The sequence below is a fragment of the Haliotis asinina genome, chromosome 5 (assembly GCF_037392515.1).
Source record: "Haliotis asinina isolate JCU_RB_2024 chromosome 5, JCU_Hal_asi_v2, whole genome shotgun sequence".
NCBI lineage: Eukaryota > Metazoa > Mollusca > Gastropoda > Lepetellida > Haliotidae > Haliotis > Haliotis asinina.
In genome coordinates this window covers 71,673,182-71,690,591 of record NC_090284.1, presented here as the reverse complement: position 1 = coordinate 71,690,591, position 17,410 = coordinate 71,673,182, and the positions used below count along the sequence as shown (strand labels likewise).

At 39.6% G+C, this 17,410-nt stretch overlaps 2 protein-coding genes across 2 annotated transcripts; one reads left to right on the top strand and one right to left on the bottom strand.

Moving 5' to 3' along the window:
* The first annotated feature begins 874 nt into the window (after positions 1–874).
* Positions 875–4,996, top strand: LOC137284236 (cytochrome P450 3A11-like). Its single transcript, XM_067815969.1, has 7 exons — positions 875–957; positions 1,232–1,592; positions 1,742–1,979; positions 2,163–2,290; positions 2,435–2,677; positions 3,007–3,095; positions 4,149–4,996. The coding sequence occupies exons 1-7, from the start codon at positions 905–907 to the stop codon at positions 4,555–4,557; spliced, it is 1,521 nt and encodes a 506-aa protein (XP_067672070.1). The 5' UTR covers positions 875–904; the 3' UTR covers positions 4,558–4,996.
* A 5,179-nt stretch (positions 4,997–10,175) lies between these two features.
* On the bottom strand, positions 10,176–17,410 carry LOC137284200 (uncharacterized). Its single transcript, XM_067815926.1, has 3 exons — positions 16,785–17,410; positions 13,737–13,874; positions 10,176–11,764 (listed from the first exon to the last, which is right to left on the bottom strand). Exons 1-3 carry the CDS (start codon positions 16,984–16,986, stop codon positions 11,262–11,264), a joined length of 843 nt encoding a protein of 280 aa, XP_067672027.1. The 5' UTR covers positions 16,987–17,410; the 3' UTR covers positions 10,176–11,261.

Below are 17,410 nucleotides of genomic sequence, written 5' to 3'. Positions count from 1 at the left end.
AACAAAAACCCAAATATTTAATTAAGCTATTAAATGTAGTATAGGTGTGTCATTAAGTTAGATGTAAACAAATACAAATAAGGCAAAATAGAATACAACATAGGGAGAAATAGATCGGACACGAATACGTTTAAGACTTTATACGCAAATAATTGTAACAAGTGTTACATAGACTCGAACTCATATCTTTTCAAATCTTGAAATAATCTTAGAAGGAAGTAATACTTTCATTGAAGATAACTTTGATCGCTGCGAAAAATATATATCGAATGTTCTGTATTTTTTAACTAAGGTTATAGATAGGTGTAGCCTACAGAAGCCTGAGTGAACGCAAGATTCGGGGTATTTTGTTCTCGATAAGATACCAGCGATTGAGCATGTTGTTGCATCGTGTACCCCTAGCGGGTTACCGTGATCTCTTACACTTTAGCATACACAATTTACCTGATTGGCTTGAGTGGCATGTTTACACGTATAAATCTCTTGTCATAAGTGCCCCTTCATACGTGACACGATTGGCACACAGACACTTTTGTTTTAACGTTGGTAGTACGCAAAAGACTTAATTATCGATGAAAATAAAATTGATTCCATAAATAGACTCTACTTCTGAAAGAACAGATATCGAGCTGGTATTATCTGAATCGATAATGGGAGTTTGTCGTAAATATTCTTAGTCTAAGGGTGTCTAATTCTGTCTAAAGCTTCCCCGTTTTTAGAACAGTATCTTCGCATTGTGATAACCGAGGCCTCTCCAGTAGAGAGCAAAATCTAAGAATAGGCATTTAGACTCCTCCCTCTTCCTGTATTCACACTAGGGAAAGGATACGGGGACAGTATATAAGGCCCAACATCCCCGGATCTCGCCACACGACAACCTGTATTCTACAAGACGTTATACAAGATGCTCATAGAGATAATACTCACCCTTGTGGTCCTCCTTGCTGGATTCCTCTGGTAAGACAAACGTCTCTTGTTACATTTTTGAATGGCATATAAATGAAGGCACATTCCCATCTATCTTAGTCTATTTGTATTTGAACAGAAATGATAACTTTATTATTTTATGTGTACATAATTTTATAATTGATATAGCTATACGAAGCGGGTGGGAAAAATATTCGTATGAATTAGGGCTGTTTTGAAAGTCATTTCAGTTTAGTTTGTTATTCTTTCTTTTAAAACCTGATACTTGAATCTGAAATATAATCATGATGTATTTTTTCTGAAGGCATATGAAGCGCCACTTCAGCGTGTTCAAGCGTCTAGGGATCCCTGGTCCTGAGCCTTCTATCATCTCTGGAAATCTGATGGAAATCATGAAGAAAGGCCAGTTTCAAGCTACCGTTGACTGGAGTAAGAAATATGGACGCATCTTTGGTTACTTTGAGGGTTACACTCCTGTCATGTCCGTTAGTGACCCTGACCTTCTCAAACAAATTCTGGTGAAGGACTTCAAGAACTTCCAGTGCCGTAAACAATTCCCCCTAGCACCCCGGAAGAGTCTCGGGCTGTTTCTTGAGAACGGTCAGCAATGGAAACGGAGTAGGAACCTGTTGACACCTGCATTCAGCTCTGGAAAAATGAAGCAGGTAAGCATGATAAATTTCATCCCAAAGCAAGCGTTTATACATTTCATGATATTAGTTCATACACATGTTTTTAAGTTCACATAGTTGCAGAACACAATTTAACATTAGTTTGATAATTATTCTCATCTTTTTTACATCTGTTGCCACAGATGTTTCCAATCATAACGGACACTGCTGATATTCTGATTGACAACTTGGAAAAGAAGGCAGCATCCGGGGAGTCCTTTGATATTTACAGTACCTTCCAGTGTCTGACCCTTGACGTCATCGGCAGGTGCGCTTTTGGCCTCCGTACAGACGCCCAGACCGACCCAAATGACCCTTTCCTCAACAACATCAGGACTTTGTTCAACACTCTGTCCAAGACTCTCATCCTCCCCTTAGTCAGTAAGTACTCCAAAAGTTACGTGTTGAAGTTTTACTAAAGATAGTATCTTCCTCATGTTAAAATGGAACAATATTCTAAATTTAATATCAGTATAGTTAAACTGTAATATTATTGTTATGATAAACTGTGCAATACTGTGCATTCCTAACCATTTACTTAATCTTGTCTTCCGTGTTTTGCAGTGTTTCTTCCTTTCCTCTCTTACGTGGTGTTCTTCCTCAAGAACCTCGTGGTCATCTTTGGTATGAATCCTGTAGTCTGGTTGCGCAACCAGATGAAGGAAGTGATAACCATCAGAAAAGAAATGGGGGTACGTCTTCGTGAATCTAATCTCACACTCTTTCGGGTGATACTGCTACTCTGACGTCACTATTCCAGTAAGTAATGCATCATCCCAATGTTCACTGTATGTTAACCTGGCCACATTAATATATCTGGGTGTCTTTTTTTTCAGGAAAACAGTAACATAGTGGACCTTGTGCAGATGATGTTGTTCCCCGATAAAGCCAGAGGTAACGAGAATGATCCCCTGAAGAAGCCAATGACTGACAGAGAGGTCGTGGCCCAGAGTATGACCTTCCTCCTGGCGGGATACGAAACTACCAGCACAGTGTTGGCCTTCTTCAGTCACATACTCGCAGTACATCCGGACGTGCATAAGAAACTCACCTCAGAGATCGAAAAGAAAGTGGGACAGGTAGGCTGAGATAATACTGTAGACAGTGTTTTAATTAATATGCGAATGGGAGAAGGTAGCTTCACACTGCTTCCGTAACATTAGTCACCAGAAATTGACATCTCACACTGACTCCATGTGGCGACTCGAACTCAGATATTTGGCTTGACGAGCGAACGCCTTGGCCTCTAGTCTACCCTGTCATTCAAGCGTATTTTCCAGTTATTCCGCACTGTCGTGTTCTTAGCTGCATACACGAAACTCACTTTGTCATAAAATTTCAAATCTCTCTGTTTTGCTAATTATTCTGGTGTTAGATTGTGTTATAGTTTGTAACTGATTCATTTCAGAGTGACATCACATATAACTCCGTTCAGAACCTGAATTACTTCGATATGGTGTTCGATGAAGTCTGTCGCTTCTACCCAACTGCCTCGTTGTAAGTATTGCATATCATAAGGCATACCATATACTCTTACTGAGGGGAATTATCGGAAATACCTTATACTTGTAAAAACTGTGACGTAAGGGAATGCGAAGGGCATGCGAATGTTCAATGTTTGCATTATTAATATGACAGCCCTTATACCGCAATGATTTCTCAAACATCCTTCCCCTCTTCAAGGAATGTATGAATCCAGTGTATGAAATTAGGCCCGTCCAACCGCCCGAGACGGGCTATAGTTCTGACGCACGGTCCAAATTTACAGGTAGCCAGTCTGATGGTATGGTAATTGTTTTAGAAAACATGTTTCAGTACTGTAATATTATTTGGATTGTCTGGACTGGTTAAATCCATTTTGGGCCGGTAACATTTTGGGCAATTTCCCAGCCCTGATGTCTGAGTGGGTTTTGGCTTATTTTATACGCTGATGAATCTCAGCATGTTCGTAAAGGTTTTTGGCTTCTTGATACTTGCTCCCTCGTCTACTAATCAAAGGTTTTGACACATTACTAGAACTGGGACACTGCATACCGGATCTCCTGGTTTCTAAAACGCAGAAAAAATGATTGAAATCTATTTGATCTGAACTGTACGATAAGCAGAATCAATATGATTGACAGAAATAATGGCCTACAGACATTTATCGATCTTCCTTGTAAACGTCTAAACTCTACACACGTGAGCGACACGTGAGAGCCATCGCATACACTTTGGTGTTGTGTTTCACAGACAACACTTATCTAATTGTCCTCATAGGAATTAATTATTAATACTCATGATTCCCAACTTTTTTTATAGAATAGTAGGAAAACATTTTCAAAAGATGTAACACAAGTTATTTTTGTGATTAACTTTCTGTCACTTACTATGTAATCACCCTGTAACGATGTCAATACGGTTGTTCTATCGAGACTTAAATGATGACAAATTGCCCATACGACTTTAAATATATACCCGTTATAAAAAGTTCACTTTATCTAGTTTGAAACAGAAGAGAACAAAGTACTTCTAGAACATTCTGTTACTGCATTGTCCTGTTTTGTTCAGGATTGTGACGAGAAGAGCAGCTAAAACGAAAACGTACAATGGCGTCACCATCCCTGCTGATATGAACGTCCATGCCAACGTATGGGCTCTCCATCATGACGAGGAATTCTGGGAAAGTCCTGAAACCTTTGATCCAGAAAGATTCTCCAATGAAAAGAAGAGTGCTACAGCTGGATATACCTTCCTTCCCTTTGGGGCGGGGCCACGTGCTTGTATCGGAATGAGGTTCGCCATCCTTGAAGCTAAGATTACCTTAGCCAAAATTTTGCAAAAGTTTACCATACAGAAAGCAGAAGACACCAAACTTAACCTTCAGTTAGAAGCCCGGGGTGCCATTGTCCCCAAGGAGGAGGTAAAGGTCAAATTGATGAGGAAATCATGTGACGCTGGAAACAGAAGACGGGGTTGATGGTCATGATGCTCCTATACATGAGATATAATGAAAGTCATGCCCACGTGACTCATACTCTCAGAGACCGGCTTAGGAGTTCCATCTGGAAGGCCAGTCTCGACGCCCGTCCACAGAGGTCCGTCAACAAAATCACCCCAGGACCGTCTGACCTTGACCTGAGGGGAGACTGAGGTTTCATACCGGTAGTGCTAACGCTGAAAGAACAAGCAGGTCTGCTTTAAACAGGTCAAGAACATCTGATTAAGATAGAATGGTTTTATGTGCAGTCTGTATGTGTAGCTTTATGTGATCATTGGCAAGTCAACTATTAATGATGTAAAGGTCATGTGTGTTGGTCAAAATCAGTTCCTATACAACCTTAATGCTATACCTCAGTGTTTGTCTTTAATGTTTGATATTAGCCTCTATGAAATGAATAAATAATATGTGTTTATAAGCTTTCGTCTGTATGTAATAATAGCCATATTGTGCTGTGCGATTTATGAGACATGATATGTCGACAAAACCTGTACGTCGTTACTGACATTCAGGTGTAGGTGTTATACATCTTGACTTGACTGAACCATACCCCAGTCAGAGAGTCGTATCAAACTGGTAACCGTTTATGACGCTCCTCACATTGGGTTAAACAAAAAACAACACAACAAACAAAGAAACAAACACAACAGGAACAACTGAACAAACAAACAAACAAACAGCTAAACAAAAACGACAAACAACAAAGAAAGAAAGCAAAACAACCTGGCTCACCATGATGCAACGGGAATATTGTCTGTTCGTAACAGCCGACTTCAGAAGTATTATTCGAGACATATTAAGGGGGGACACCAGAAATAGACTTTACGCACTGCACCTTTGTTTGAGTCCGCACTTTCGAGTCTGCAGCGTGATAGACTATTCAAATTTCAAATGTGATGCTTCAGGCATTTTTGAGTACAAGCAAGCAACCCACATATTCTGGGGTTGTTTTTCGTCCTAAATACGGATTTGGTGCTTGATAATCCTAAAAATGCCTAATTCCGTCACAAATTGGGGTCAAGGGTCAGTGAGTGCAAAATTCATTTTTTTAAAAAACGTTTTATTTGTCATTTTCTATTCATACAATGAACTCATTTTACAATATACACTGATTAATAATTTTACCATATTTCAAGTAAATGCTGAAAGAAACTTTGGAATTTTTACCTTTTGCATCTCCCTTACGGAACGAGTTTTAGTTTTGCGTGAATGGCTACAGTTTACAAGCATTTGTGCTGAAAAATACAAAGCAAGGTTGAAACTTTTCCTTTTTTGACAGAATTATATTCCAGACAAACTGTATTAAATCACAAAATTTGCATATTAAGTGCATAATTAATTCAAAGGTAAATGAGAGCGACAGGATGCGATGGGCATTTTATCTATTATCTATTTGACACATTATCGGATAGGGTTCCTACCTGTTTTCTGTGATTTCTTGAACTGTTACGTGGGTAAAATCATAAATCAAACACACTGCATAACTGAAAGCTGTTTCATTTGACATGTGAAGTAGTGGCATTCGTGTGGCATACATGTGGGGCGTCCATTGCATCCTGTCGCACTCATTGACCTTTGAAGTGATTGTGCGCTTAATATGCAATATTGCCATGTGAACAGTTTGTCTGGAATATAATTATGTCAACAAAAGGAAACCAAACACAAGATCCTTATTTAGCACGAAAACCTACTATATAATATGTGGTTTGCTTGCTTTTTCTCAAGAATGCATTATGCATCCTTAATCCACATTTCTGAGAATTTTTATTTAACTTTGACATACTAACGCTTTACCAGGCTCTTTCAATCACTAACGGAGTCTTCCTCTAATGTCGACTGGTCTCTTGTATCATGTACTGTCTCATCATCAGTTTGTCTGATTATAAAGCAAATGCAAGTGGTCAACACTAGAAAAGAATAACTCTCGGCCATAACAGTGTCCACTGGACGTACAAAAGCAGTACAATGGAAATAGTTTACAAACGGATCACTGAAAATCAGAAAGCTGAAAGTCACCGATAGCACCTGCTATCCTCACAAAGTGCCCAAACATGTGTATTTGTGTTTATATGTTGCTTGACAGCGTGCAGGATAACGAAAAATCTCCAAGGGCTGATAGGCCATTGTCAGGCACAAAGTACAGCTCTTCTAGTTCTCACAAAGCATTAATTCATTTGTATTGAGTCGTCTCTCAAATGCATTATCTGCATTGTATTTAATAAAATATTTATCATTGCCGCACCAGATGAAAGATGTGTTAACAGTTCCAGTCCATGAAGCGAGGCTAATGGAGTGACTCAATCATTACAGCAAGCCCTTCGTGTCAACGTCGGTAACACCATCATCAACAGCATCGACAATACAACACATTACTATCTGCAAATTCAGTCTCCTACAATATATTCCAATAATTTTGGATGTACTGCAAACATGACGTATCTTCTGACAACATAATTGTATATATGCTAACACCGATCTAGCTTGAAGCAAACAACAGGCAAAGGTATAATATACATGTACAGAGCATAATCGCCGTGAATTTATCTTCCATTACAATTATCGAGTTTTTCGTTATGTATATGTAGAGCCAATGATTTCAACTGATGTAGGGCATGCGCGAGTACAGTCGTCTATATTTGCATCCAGCACCACATGCCTTTAAGGAGTAGCTTGTATGGGACGTAGGTGCAATCGATGGCTTACAGCTTAACGTCTTGATGAGTCTATTTACGTGGCCATCAGCTCTCAGAAAAAGCCACCATGCTTTACTGTGTGTTCTGTAAAGACCGACTTAAGATGAGAACGCAAGGTATCATTAGTCATATTTGATTGTCTTAAATACAGTGAATCTAGAGATTCAGGTGATGACGAGCCTAAACTACAGGCGCTTGCTTGGAAGAATCATGAACTATCTATAAATACCAGTCAGTCTGTGAGATGTTTTGTTGTTAGCATTTTCTTTCAAGGTATCATAATCGGGAAACGTTTGACCACAACAAACTTTTCACGGATAAAATGTTTTCTTTCGACGTTTCCGGGTTATTTCATGTTAAACAAACTAAAGAATAGGTTGGTTATCCATCAAAAATCTTTTATGTCCCCAAAGTAACTGCAACACTCAGCCTCTTGATGAGAATGTCTTGCGCCGCTCACACAAAACAAAAAACCTAACTCCAGTTGTGATTCACACTAAACGGTTTCATTATCCCGTCATTTATAGATAGATTTATCGTCAAAGGATGTCTGTCCATTACGGCTTTTATCCACACAGGATTCCTGACGTAGGTTATCTTCAGGACAATGCCTACTATTTCAGGTCATTATCGATCACCATTCCGGATTAGTCTCCCATCCAAAACATATCACGTGTTGTATTGTGAGTTGTTCCATCAATACTCGAGTGGACACATCATTAATAAATAAACGTTACAGCAATACCCGTCTAGTCGCTTTATACGTGGCTGAAGATGGTGACAGTGACAATGCACGTTTGGGCTATTATGATCATGACCAATGTCACATGTAAATTTTCGCTGTTGTTTGACAGCTATTGTTCATGTTATGCATTCTCCATGCCAACCAGTAAATCGATGACAAGTTCATTTTTCGCTTGTGTCAAGCTCGGTTAAATGGGTCTGTGTTGTTCCTTTAACTTCGACACAGCAGTGTAGGTGTATATTAAATATCTCGATTAACTGGACGTATTGGAGTTGGTCCTTCAACCTCGATTCAGTGGTGTACACTCATGCCGAGTCTCGGTTAATTGGACGTATTGGAGTTGGTCCTTCAACCTCGATTCAGTGGTGTACACTCATGCCGAGTCTCGGTTATTTGGACGTATTGGAGTTGGTCCTTCAACCTCGATTCAGTGGTGTACACTTATGCCGAATCTCGGTTAATTGGACGTATTGGAGTTGGTCCTTCAACCTCGATTCAGTGGTGTACACTTATGCCGAGTCTCGGTTAATTGGATGTATTGGAGTTGGTCCTTCAACCTCGATTCAGTGGTGTACACTTATGCCGAGTCTCGGTTAATTGGATGTATTGGAGTTGGTCCTTCAACCTCGATTCAGTGGTGTACACTTATGCCGAATCTCGGTTAATTGGACGTATTGGAGTTGGTCCTTCAACCTCGATTCAGTGGTGTACACTTATGCCGAATCTCGGTTAATTGGACGTATTGGAGTTGGTCCTTCAACCTCGATTCAGTGGTGTACACTTATGCCGAATCTCGGTTAATTGGACGTATTGGAGTTGGTCCTTCAACCTCGATTCAGTGGTGTACACTTATGCCGAATCTCGGTTAACTGGACGTATTGGAGTTGATCATTCAACCTCGAGACGACAGTGTAGATGTATGGTGAACTTCGGTTAACTGGACGTATTTGAGACTGTAGGTCCTTTAACTTCGACATAGAAGTGTAGATGTATGCCAGCCTGGAGAAGTTGCTGGTTCGGAAGGTTTGTTAAACATATATGCCACTTTTTATCTGACGATATGGTATGTCAATAGATAAACACCGGGTTTGGATCAGCTCCACAAAGCGATCATGAAGCTGAAATAATTGTAGGCCTACATTGAAGTATGAACGATAATTTCTGCTATGATATTTTGGATGGCCTTTGAATGCCTTTCCATCAGCTGGAACCTTGTGCATGTGACCGGTGATTCTCAGCTGAATCTTGTGTATGTGACCGGTGATTCTATGAGTGTTGCTGGCATAACATAGTCACCTTCACCTTCTCATATCAATAGAACACTTACACAGAAAAGAAAAGCAACGAAACCACATTCTACATACTGTTTACAACTTCCGCGAGACTAGAAATTGACCCGTGATACAATGACATCTCGTTTGTACTCTTAAACAAAGTAGGGGATCGTGAAATATAGCTATCAATATAAAGTATCAGAACCAAGATCAATGCGGACGACACATTATGTATCGAGGCGTTAAGGTCTGTAAACCAAACCATATCCAAGAGTTTGACCGTTCAGCAGCAGTAAGTGCCACACACATGTGTGAGGGGATCATTCTGTAGGGTTTTTTTTAGGGTTGATTGATCTGTGTTTCTGTTTTTCTTATTGATTATGCTTACTATACAGTAGCGATTTCATCAACACTCTTCATTGTCTTGTTTGTGAGCGGTGTCTATTGGCATTGGTAGAAATCAGCGTGCAGCGTGCAGCGTGCAGCGTGCAGCGTGCAGCGTGCATCGTTCAGCGTTCAGCGTTCTGGTCTGTGATTAGCAGACTTTGGAAGAGGTACCGATAAACCCTCAATGTTGACGATTGATTCCGCGCAGGACGCCCCAGGTGAATGCCGATATTACAGGAATGATTGATTTGAAAGCAGGCTCCACAAAAGCCATGTCAAACTTTCCACAATCTCCTTATCACCATGACGCCCCGTACAAATCGTCATATTGACAACAGACGTAAATAACGTGCTTAACGTCAAAAGTGGGACAGTCGTCCGGGTTATGTGTTCTTACATGGCTTCCTTGACATGCTTGGACGCTCGATTCAGGGAGTGAGACAATGAAAACAGACTTACTAGTTCTGACACATGATAATCAAATGAGGACAACACAACTCTATTTCACACGTGTTTATTAAAGAATATTTTGTTTCGTTGAATGCCATTCTATGTCATTCATGGTCATGTTTTGTTTACAACATACCATCAATACACAAAAGATGTGGAGGAACCACTATCACAGGGTGTGTTTGTTTCTGATCGGATACATATATGAGAGCTGACTGACGGAGAGATGACGTAATGACGTGATCACATGATGGTCACCATCTGAATCACACGACTGAACAGAACTGCAGCTACGGATGTGACATGGCAACTTCATAACCAGAACTTGATTAAACAACACATAAACACCATGTAAGTATACACAAGTATATCGAGTATATGAATGGAACAAACCACAGCTAAAGCTAGAATTTATATTAAGCACACATGCAAGAAAAGTACCTTAAGAGGTGCATAATATGCCTAAAACAACGTCACTAAACAATAACATCAAATCAATAGCAGCAACCATTTTGCCAGTCTTGTTTCTATTGTTTGACTTACGGAGAATTCAAGGCAATTCACAGGATCTCAACTCTCTGAGTTCATAGTCAGGATAAAACCCGTTACTCGCGCACTAGGAAGGGTGAAGAGGATTTCAGAGTAGTTTTGTCAAATGAGTGAAAAGGTAGATTTAAATATTGCAAAGAGCTGGCTTACATCTGATATCATATAATTTCAGAACATTTGAAATGTTTGGACTTGGGGTTAGTAAAAACAAATAATTTGAAACAAATGGCATGACGTTTAGTAGTACTTGACACACATATTGATCGAAAAGATGGAGCCTCTTATCGTTAATTATATATACACAACAATTTTCATTTTCGGCATGACCGACGCATGTTTTAAGAACTTAACTGATCCAGATAGGAAACCCAGGTGTTAAGTATAAACAGATGTGTTAAGGGTTTGCAACCGCCTAAATTAGTTTCTTACCTCATTTTATCAAAAATAACTCCATGGTTAGTTTTAAATCGCCATGGTTTAAGATACAAATTCTTTAGTTACATATTCCTATGACAGTACATTCAAAGGAAACAATTTGAGCAGGTCACACCTTTGTCATTACACTATCATCAGACATCAGACTTGTTACTTAATAGGCGGGTTTAAAGTGGCAGTAGTAGGGCCTCCAGCGGGAATAAGGCCCTGGTTCCCAGTCGGCCACGCCCCAATCCCCTCAATTTGACCCGGGATATAGGCGTTGCTATTAGAGACGCTGTATGGAGGAGGCGCCCCAGGCTGACCTTGAAAACGCTGGCCATAACCTTCCGAAGGTGGATAACCGGGTTGCATTCCATGTGTGACGTCATATCCGTTAGAATAAGCTGGTAGCATGGGTCCTCCAACAGCGCTTGACTGTTGGACTACCGTTACTCCCATGTTCACCGGTTTGACGACCCCCCTGTTCTGAGGGGGCATAGGCGTGATGATGTTTCCTCTGTAGCCCCGACGATTGATGGAGAGGAAGGCACCGGCCAGTAGAGCAGCACCGGCTCCAAGAAGGGTAAACCAGAAACTTAGAGATAATTTTGTGTAGATGCTCAAGTTGATCTGTGTAGTGTAAACGATTGCCCCAACAATTGACAGCAAACCTGGGAACAAACAGAAGCGTGTAGACAGACAATAGTCTAAAACGTGTCAATCCTATTTGATGTCACACATCAAAATAACACCGCATGTGCGAAACGCTGCTTTACACGAACCTATAATTTATAAGTTATTCAATTTGTGCTTACGAGACAAATGTCAGGTTCCAAAGGACGATCTTAAGGAGAATGTAATTAATCCTCGAAAACATGTTATTGTAACCCCTGTCATTTGAATATTAAATTAAATTATAAAATTCGTTTTGAAACTGCTGAACTGCCTAACACATTTCATTGTTAGAAAAAGTCAAATGGTTGGGCAAAAGTTTTCAAACCCCCTTCCTTCTGTTTATCTAGAGACAGAGGACAGATGTGTGAGTACTGTGTGAACATGGCCGTAAGCATCACAATGTGCATCACCTCCATGGGATGCTGCATTATTTACCATATCATCAGCGATCTTTAACGTCCACCGACACTCCGTGGTGAAGGGCTAGCTAGCTTAACAGGGCTGTTATGAAGACAGATAACTTATAGAGTTATATGTAGCGTCGGATATTCACAAAGCAGTTCAAATCTGTTGTTTATCGGTTAAAACGGTTAGATGTGTATTTATATAAGGGAGCATACCAATATACAGATGAACAACTCTTAACCTTCCGTACTGCTTCAACTAACTTCTAATGCCTTTCACAGCAGTGTATCTAAATGTTCCTGTTCATAACAGTTTAACTTAGATACATTACTGGTGTTTCAGTCCTCTGGGCAACTGTCTTCAGAGGATAAATATCATCTTAAACGTCAAACTGTATTATTCTCTTTATGAATATTGGCCTTGGAATATGAGTATTGGATACCTGCTCAGTATTGCACTGGAAGAGTATGCTTGCTTCGCACTGTAATTACGGCATTTATCGTTCAATATAGGACCATAGAACCATAGCGCCATAGAAGCAGACACTATTTTTGCAGAGAATAACAGACAGAATAATTGACACCTAATTATATCTGAAAACAATAATCAATAAAGTGTTATAATTCATAGCATTGCTATTGATAAAATTGTATTGTATTAGTTTTACATGTATAAATAGTACGTTTTATTGCTATGTTATCGATACATACATGTGCCTTTTTATCCAACTTTTGTTCATTATATCTATGGAAGTACACATATGTGGGTGAGAAAAGCCTTGTCAACTTTTAATGAATTCATTCTATTTCCCTTTCCTAAATACGGTTAGCGAGACATCTGTATGTGTTTTTACGCCACCTGCGTTTCGGTTGATCAGAGAGTGCTGTCTGAAGGAATAAGTAGTTTCCGGACATTAATAACATTAAAGACGTATACAGCTGTGTCTCTGTACCCTGGTCTCTATAGAAATACACAGGATGAAGTAAGCAATGATCACTATCTAATTAGTTCTGTTATTTATTCAACACATACTGCAGGTGGATTTCACATTCTAGGCCAGTCGCACTTACTGTGTGTTTCTCCTCTATTATGTTTGCGGGGATAATGAACTACTTCGGTGGGTACTCAGGACCTTCAGCACTGGCTGCAAGGTCACACCCTCAACACTCAGTCAGGAAGGGCACGTCCCAAGCAATGGAAAGTACACAGTCTCTGAGAGGGGTTAATATATCAAACAATAAATATTATCGATACATTTCAATACGGATGTGGCAGCTGTGATTTGCAAATCATGTTTTCAGACAAGCGTTTATGACCTGGTGTTGTCCAGTTTTCAGGTGTACATATTAGTTTCATCTTACATGGTTGGTTGATCTATGATAGTATAAAACCATCTGTTCTGAGTGCGGAAGGGCATTGGTTGGAGCTTTAAGTCAGTCTGTCAGCTGGACTGTTTGGCTTGAAATCTGTTACTGTGCTTTAGTACAGTATCCATGGTCGGTGTATTTCAAGCTGTTCGAATTCGTAGTAATCAGCAAGATATGTTTTTGAAATAATGCTTACCTGTAAAAAATGACAATATGATGACACTCTTTCCATCAACATAAGTTGACGAACAGACTTGCTTTAAAAACACGCACACTGTACAGAAGTAGAGGATACAAGACAGGGCCTCGATGCCCCTCACGGCATCAAACCAGACTGCAAACATGAAAAACATCACGTGTCAAAACATCATAAACGTACAAAGGATAAATACATTTCGTCCATCCCCCAGGACATATATCTCCAGTAATGTGTTTTGAGAAAGGTGGAGAACTATACGGCCAGTAATGATGTTGATGCAGAATATTAAACAAAACAAAGGATAAATACATTGCGTCCATCCCCCAGGACATATATCTCCAGTAATGTGTTTTGAGAAAGGTGGAGAACTATACGGCCAGTAATGATGCTGATACAGAATATTAAACAAAACAAAGGATAAATACATTGCGTCCATCCCCCAGGACATATATCTCCAGTAATGTGTTTTGAGAAAGGTGGAGAACTATACGGCCAGTAATGATGCTGATACAGAATATTAAACAAAACAAAGGATAAATACATTGCGTCCATCCCCCAGGACATATATCTCCAGTAATGTGTTTTGAGAAAGGTGGAGAACTATACGGCCAGTAATGATGCTGATACAGAATATTAAACAAAACAAAGGATAAATACATTGCGTCCATCCCCCAGGACATATATCTCCAGTAATGTGTTTTGAGAAAGGTGGAGAACTATACGGCCAGTAATGATGTTGATACGGAATATTAAACAAAACAAAGGATAAATACATTGCGTCCATCCCCCAGGACATATATCTCCAGTAATGTGTTTTGAGAAAGGTGGAGAACTATACGGCCAGTAATGATGCTGATACAGAATATTAAACAAAACAAAGGATAAATACATTGCGTCCATCCCCCAGGACATATATCTCCAGTAATGTGTTTTGAGAAAGGTGGAGAACTATACGGCCAGTAATGATGTTGATACAGAATATTAAACAAAACAAAGGATAAATACATTTCGTCCATCCCCCAGGACATATATCTCCAGTAATGTGTTTTGAGAAAGGTGGAGAACTATACGGCCAGTAATGATGTTGATGCAGAATATTAAACAAAACAATCAACGATATATATGTTGTCTGACGCTGAAGTTCACAATATCACGTATACATCAGTGGACCTGTAAATGAAAGATTGTATCTTTGGACAATACAAACTAGTGATTAGGTTCCTTAGGAACAGATAAGAACATGAATATTTAATTATCGATGTTTACACGCTTCGGATAAGCAAGGGTTACCTTTACTTAAATAAATCGACAAGGGGTTATACGTTATATTGGTGAGTGGGAAATTTCGTTTGAAGAGTATTGTAGTTATCTCAAGTTGATCAGCTTTCTGTAGGAAAGTCTAACTCGATAAAACCAACGAGCATAGATCAGATGCTGACAATACTAGCTAGGAACACAAACTGTGTTAATCTTGAATTCGAACCCAGAATAAACTAGGCATCAACTACCGCGTGTAAGGCTATTGGTCCCAACCCTAATCAAATGCGCCGTTCAGCTACAGGAGTCTTATATAATGTATACGATCTTGAAGGTGTTCAGTGACGGGAATCGGGTCAACGTGGTCGACCATGAAGGCGTTCAACGGACGCTTCATCTCCATGTCCTATTTTCCAAAAGTTCTTGATTGTGGTAACAAACATTCCCGTAAAGTCTCATTTGGTCGGTTCGGTCAGTCCTATTTCCTGTGCATTTTTCAAAATCACTAACAAGGACGTATAGAAGAAACTTAAGCTTCATCTAAAGACAGTTTCAGCTCAATCACTGAGATTCTCAAACATGGATAATATACAACTGCTTAAATCTGAACATTCATGATATGACAATCTGAACTCGGCGGTAAACAGCTCTCCAAGCCCCATGGTTCCTTTTTGGGGACCATGATTGATATGTTTGTGTGTGATACATTACATCACATTTTTAGGAAAATGTTCACAATTACATAATGAAGATAGATTATCTCTATGTATACATAACAGCTGCCCTGTTCTTCGAGTTCTCAAAATGTGTTATGCTGACATTACGATAGTTACTCTCTATATAAATAACGTGGAGCGACGATAGGTCCTCTCGAAGATATATAGGCTGTGCTTTACAGTGACAGTAGCTTCTCCCAATGATGTATAGATTGTGTTTTACTGTGACAATATCTCATCTCGATGATATATAGATTGTGTTTTACTGTGCCAATAGCTCATCTCAGTGGTTTATAGGTTGTGTTTTACTGTGACAATATCTCATCTCGATGATATAGATGTGTTTTACTGTGACAACAGCTGATCTCAATGGTATATAGATTGTGTTTTACTGTGACAATATCTCATCTCAGTGGCTTATAGATTGTGTTTACTCTGACGATATCTCATCTCGATGATATATAGATTGTGTTTTACTGCGACAATATCTCACCTCTGTGGCTTATAGATTGTGTTTTACTCTGACAATAACTCATCTCAATGGCATATAGAGTGTGTTTTATTGTGTCAATAGCTCATCTCAATTGTATAGATTGTATTTTACTGTGACACAGCTCATCTCAATGGTATAAAGGTTGTGTTTTATTGTGATGAACATATTGTGTTTTGCTTTGACGATATCTCCTCTCAATGATACATTGCGTTTTGCGTTAATGACAGGTCTTCATACATACTGTGTTATGATAAGATGATAACCCCCACCTAGTCAGATGATGCGCCGCGTTTAAGGCTACTCTGTATTAAATATTTACATGATAACGTGCACATGTAAATTTGGATATGTTCTCCAACTGTATTATGAATGCTTACTGAATGTGTTACTTTTTTTACAAATATGAAAATCATTACAAAGCGACCAGGCATGCTTGCCATCTCAATGTTCATTCAAAACTTCTAAGTATAGCAGTATGACATGGGTTTCAGGTCATCTGTACACAGTAATAAATACATTTGTTTTAATGCCATGTGTTTTTTCTAAATAAACCAGTCGTACTTATTATGAAGAACTCACTTTCTTGTTCTCCAAGAGTATGCACCTGACATTCCTTCAGCCCCTCCTCGCAGATTTGCCACAGTCCAGCTTGTAATGTTATGCCATCAGAAAATAACACCCACTCCGGGTATCCCACTCCGAACGCTAGACTGATCAGGCCCAGAACTAGACATAACAAGGAGAACTTGCACCACCCTGTTTGTTCCGAAAATCCAGCCATTCCACCCCGGTATTACTCCATGACTGTCAGTGTCGGGTGGGATGAGATGGCTGCAGTCTGCCCGCAATGGGAAGAACCACCGTCTACAGGGGAACCTCCGCTCTCATTTCACTCCACGTACGTGGGTACAGTTGGCACGAGATGGAATGGATGGTGGAAGGCCGCCTTCTCGAGGTTTCCGGCTAATGCCGTACAACACTGCCTAGCTACAGGGTTCAGTAAAGAAACAATATTTTCAGTGTGACATAATTTGAATGATACCTATCTTAGAACCTGAACATGTCTATATTTTACATGATACGTATCGTGTTGACGATGTCTGATCTCGATGAAGAAAGACAGCTCAACTTTGAAGGAAAAATAGGCTTTCACTGGAGACTCTCAGCTGCTTCTGGCAATGTATTTGCAATAAACAGGTTACAAA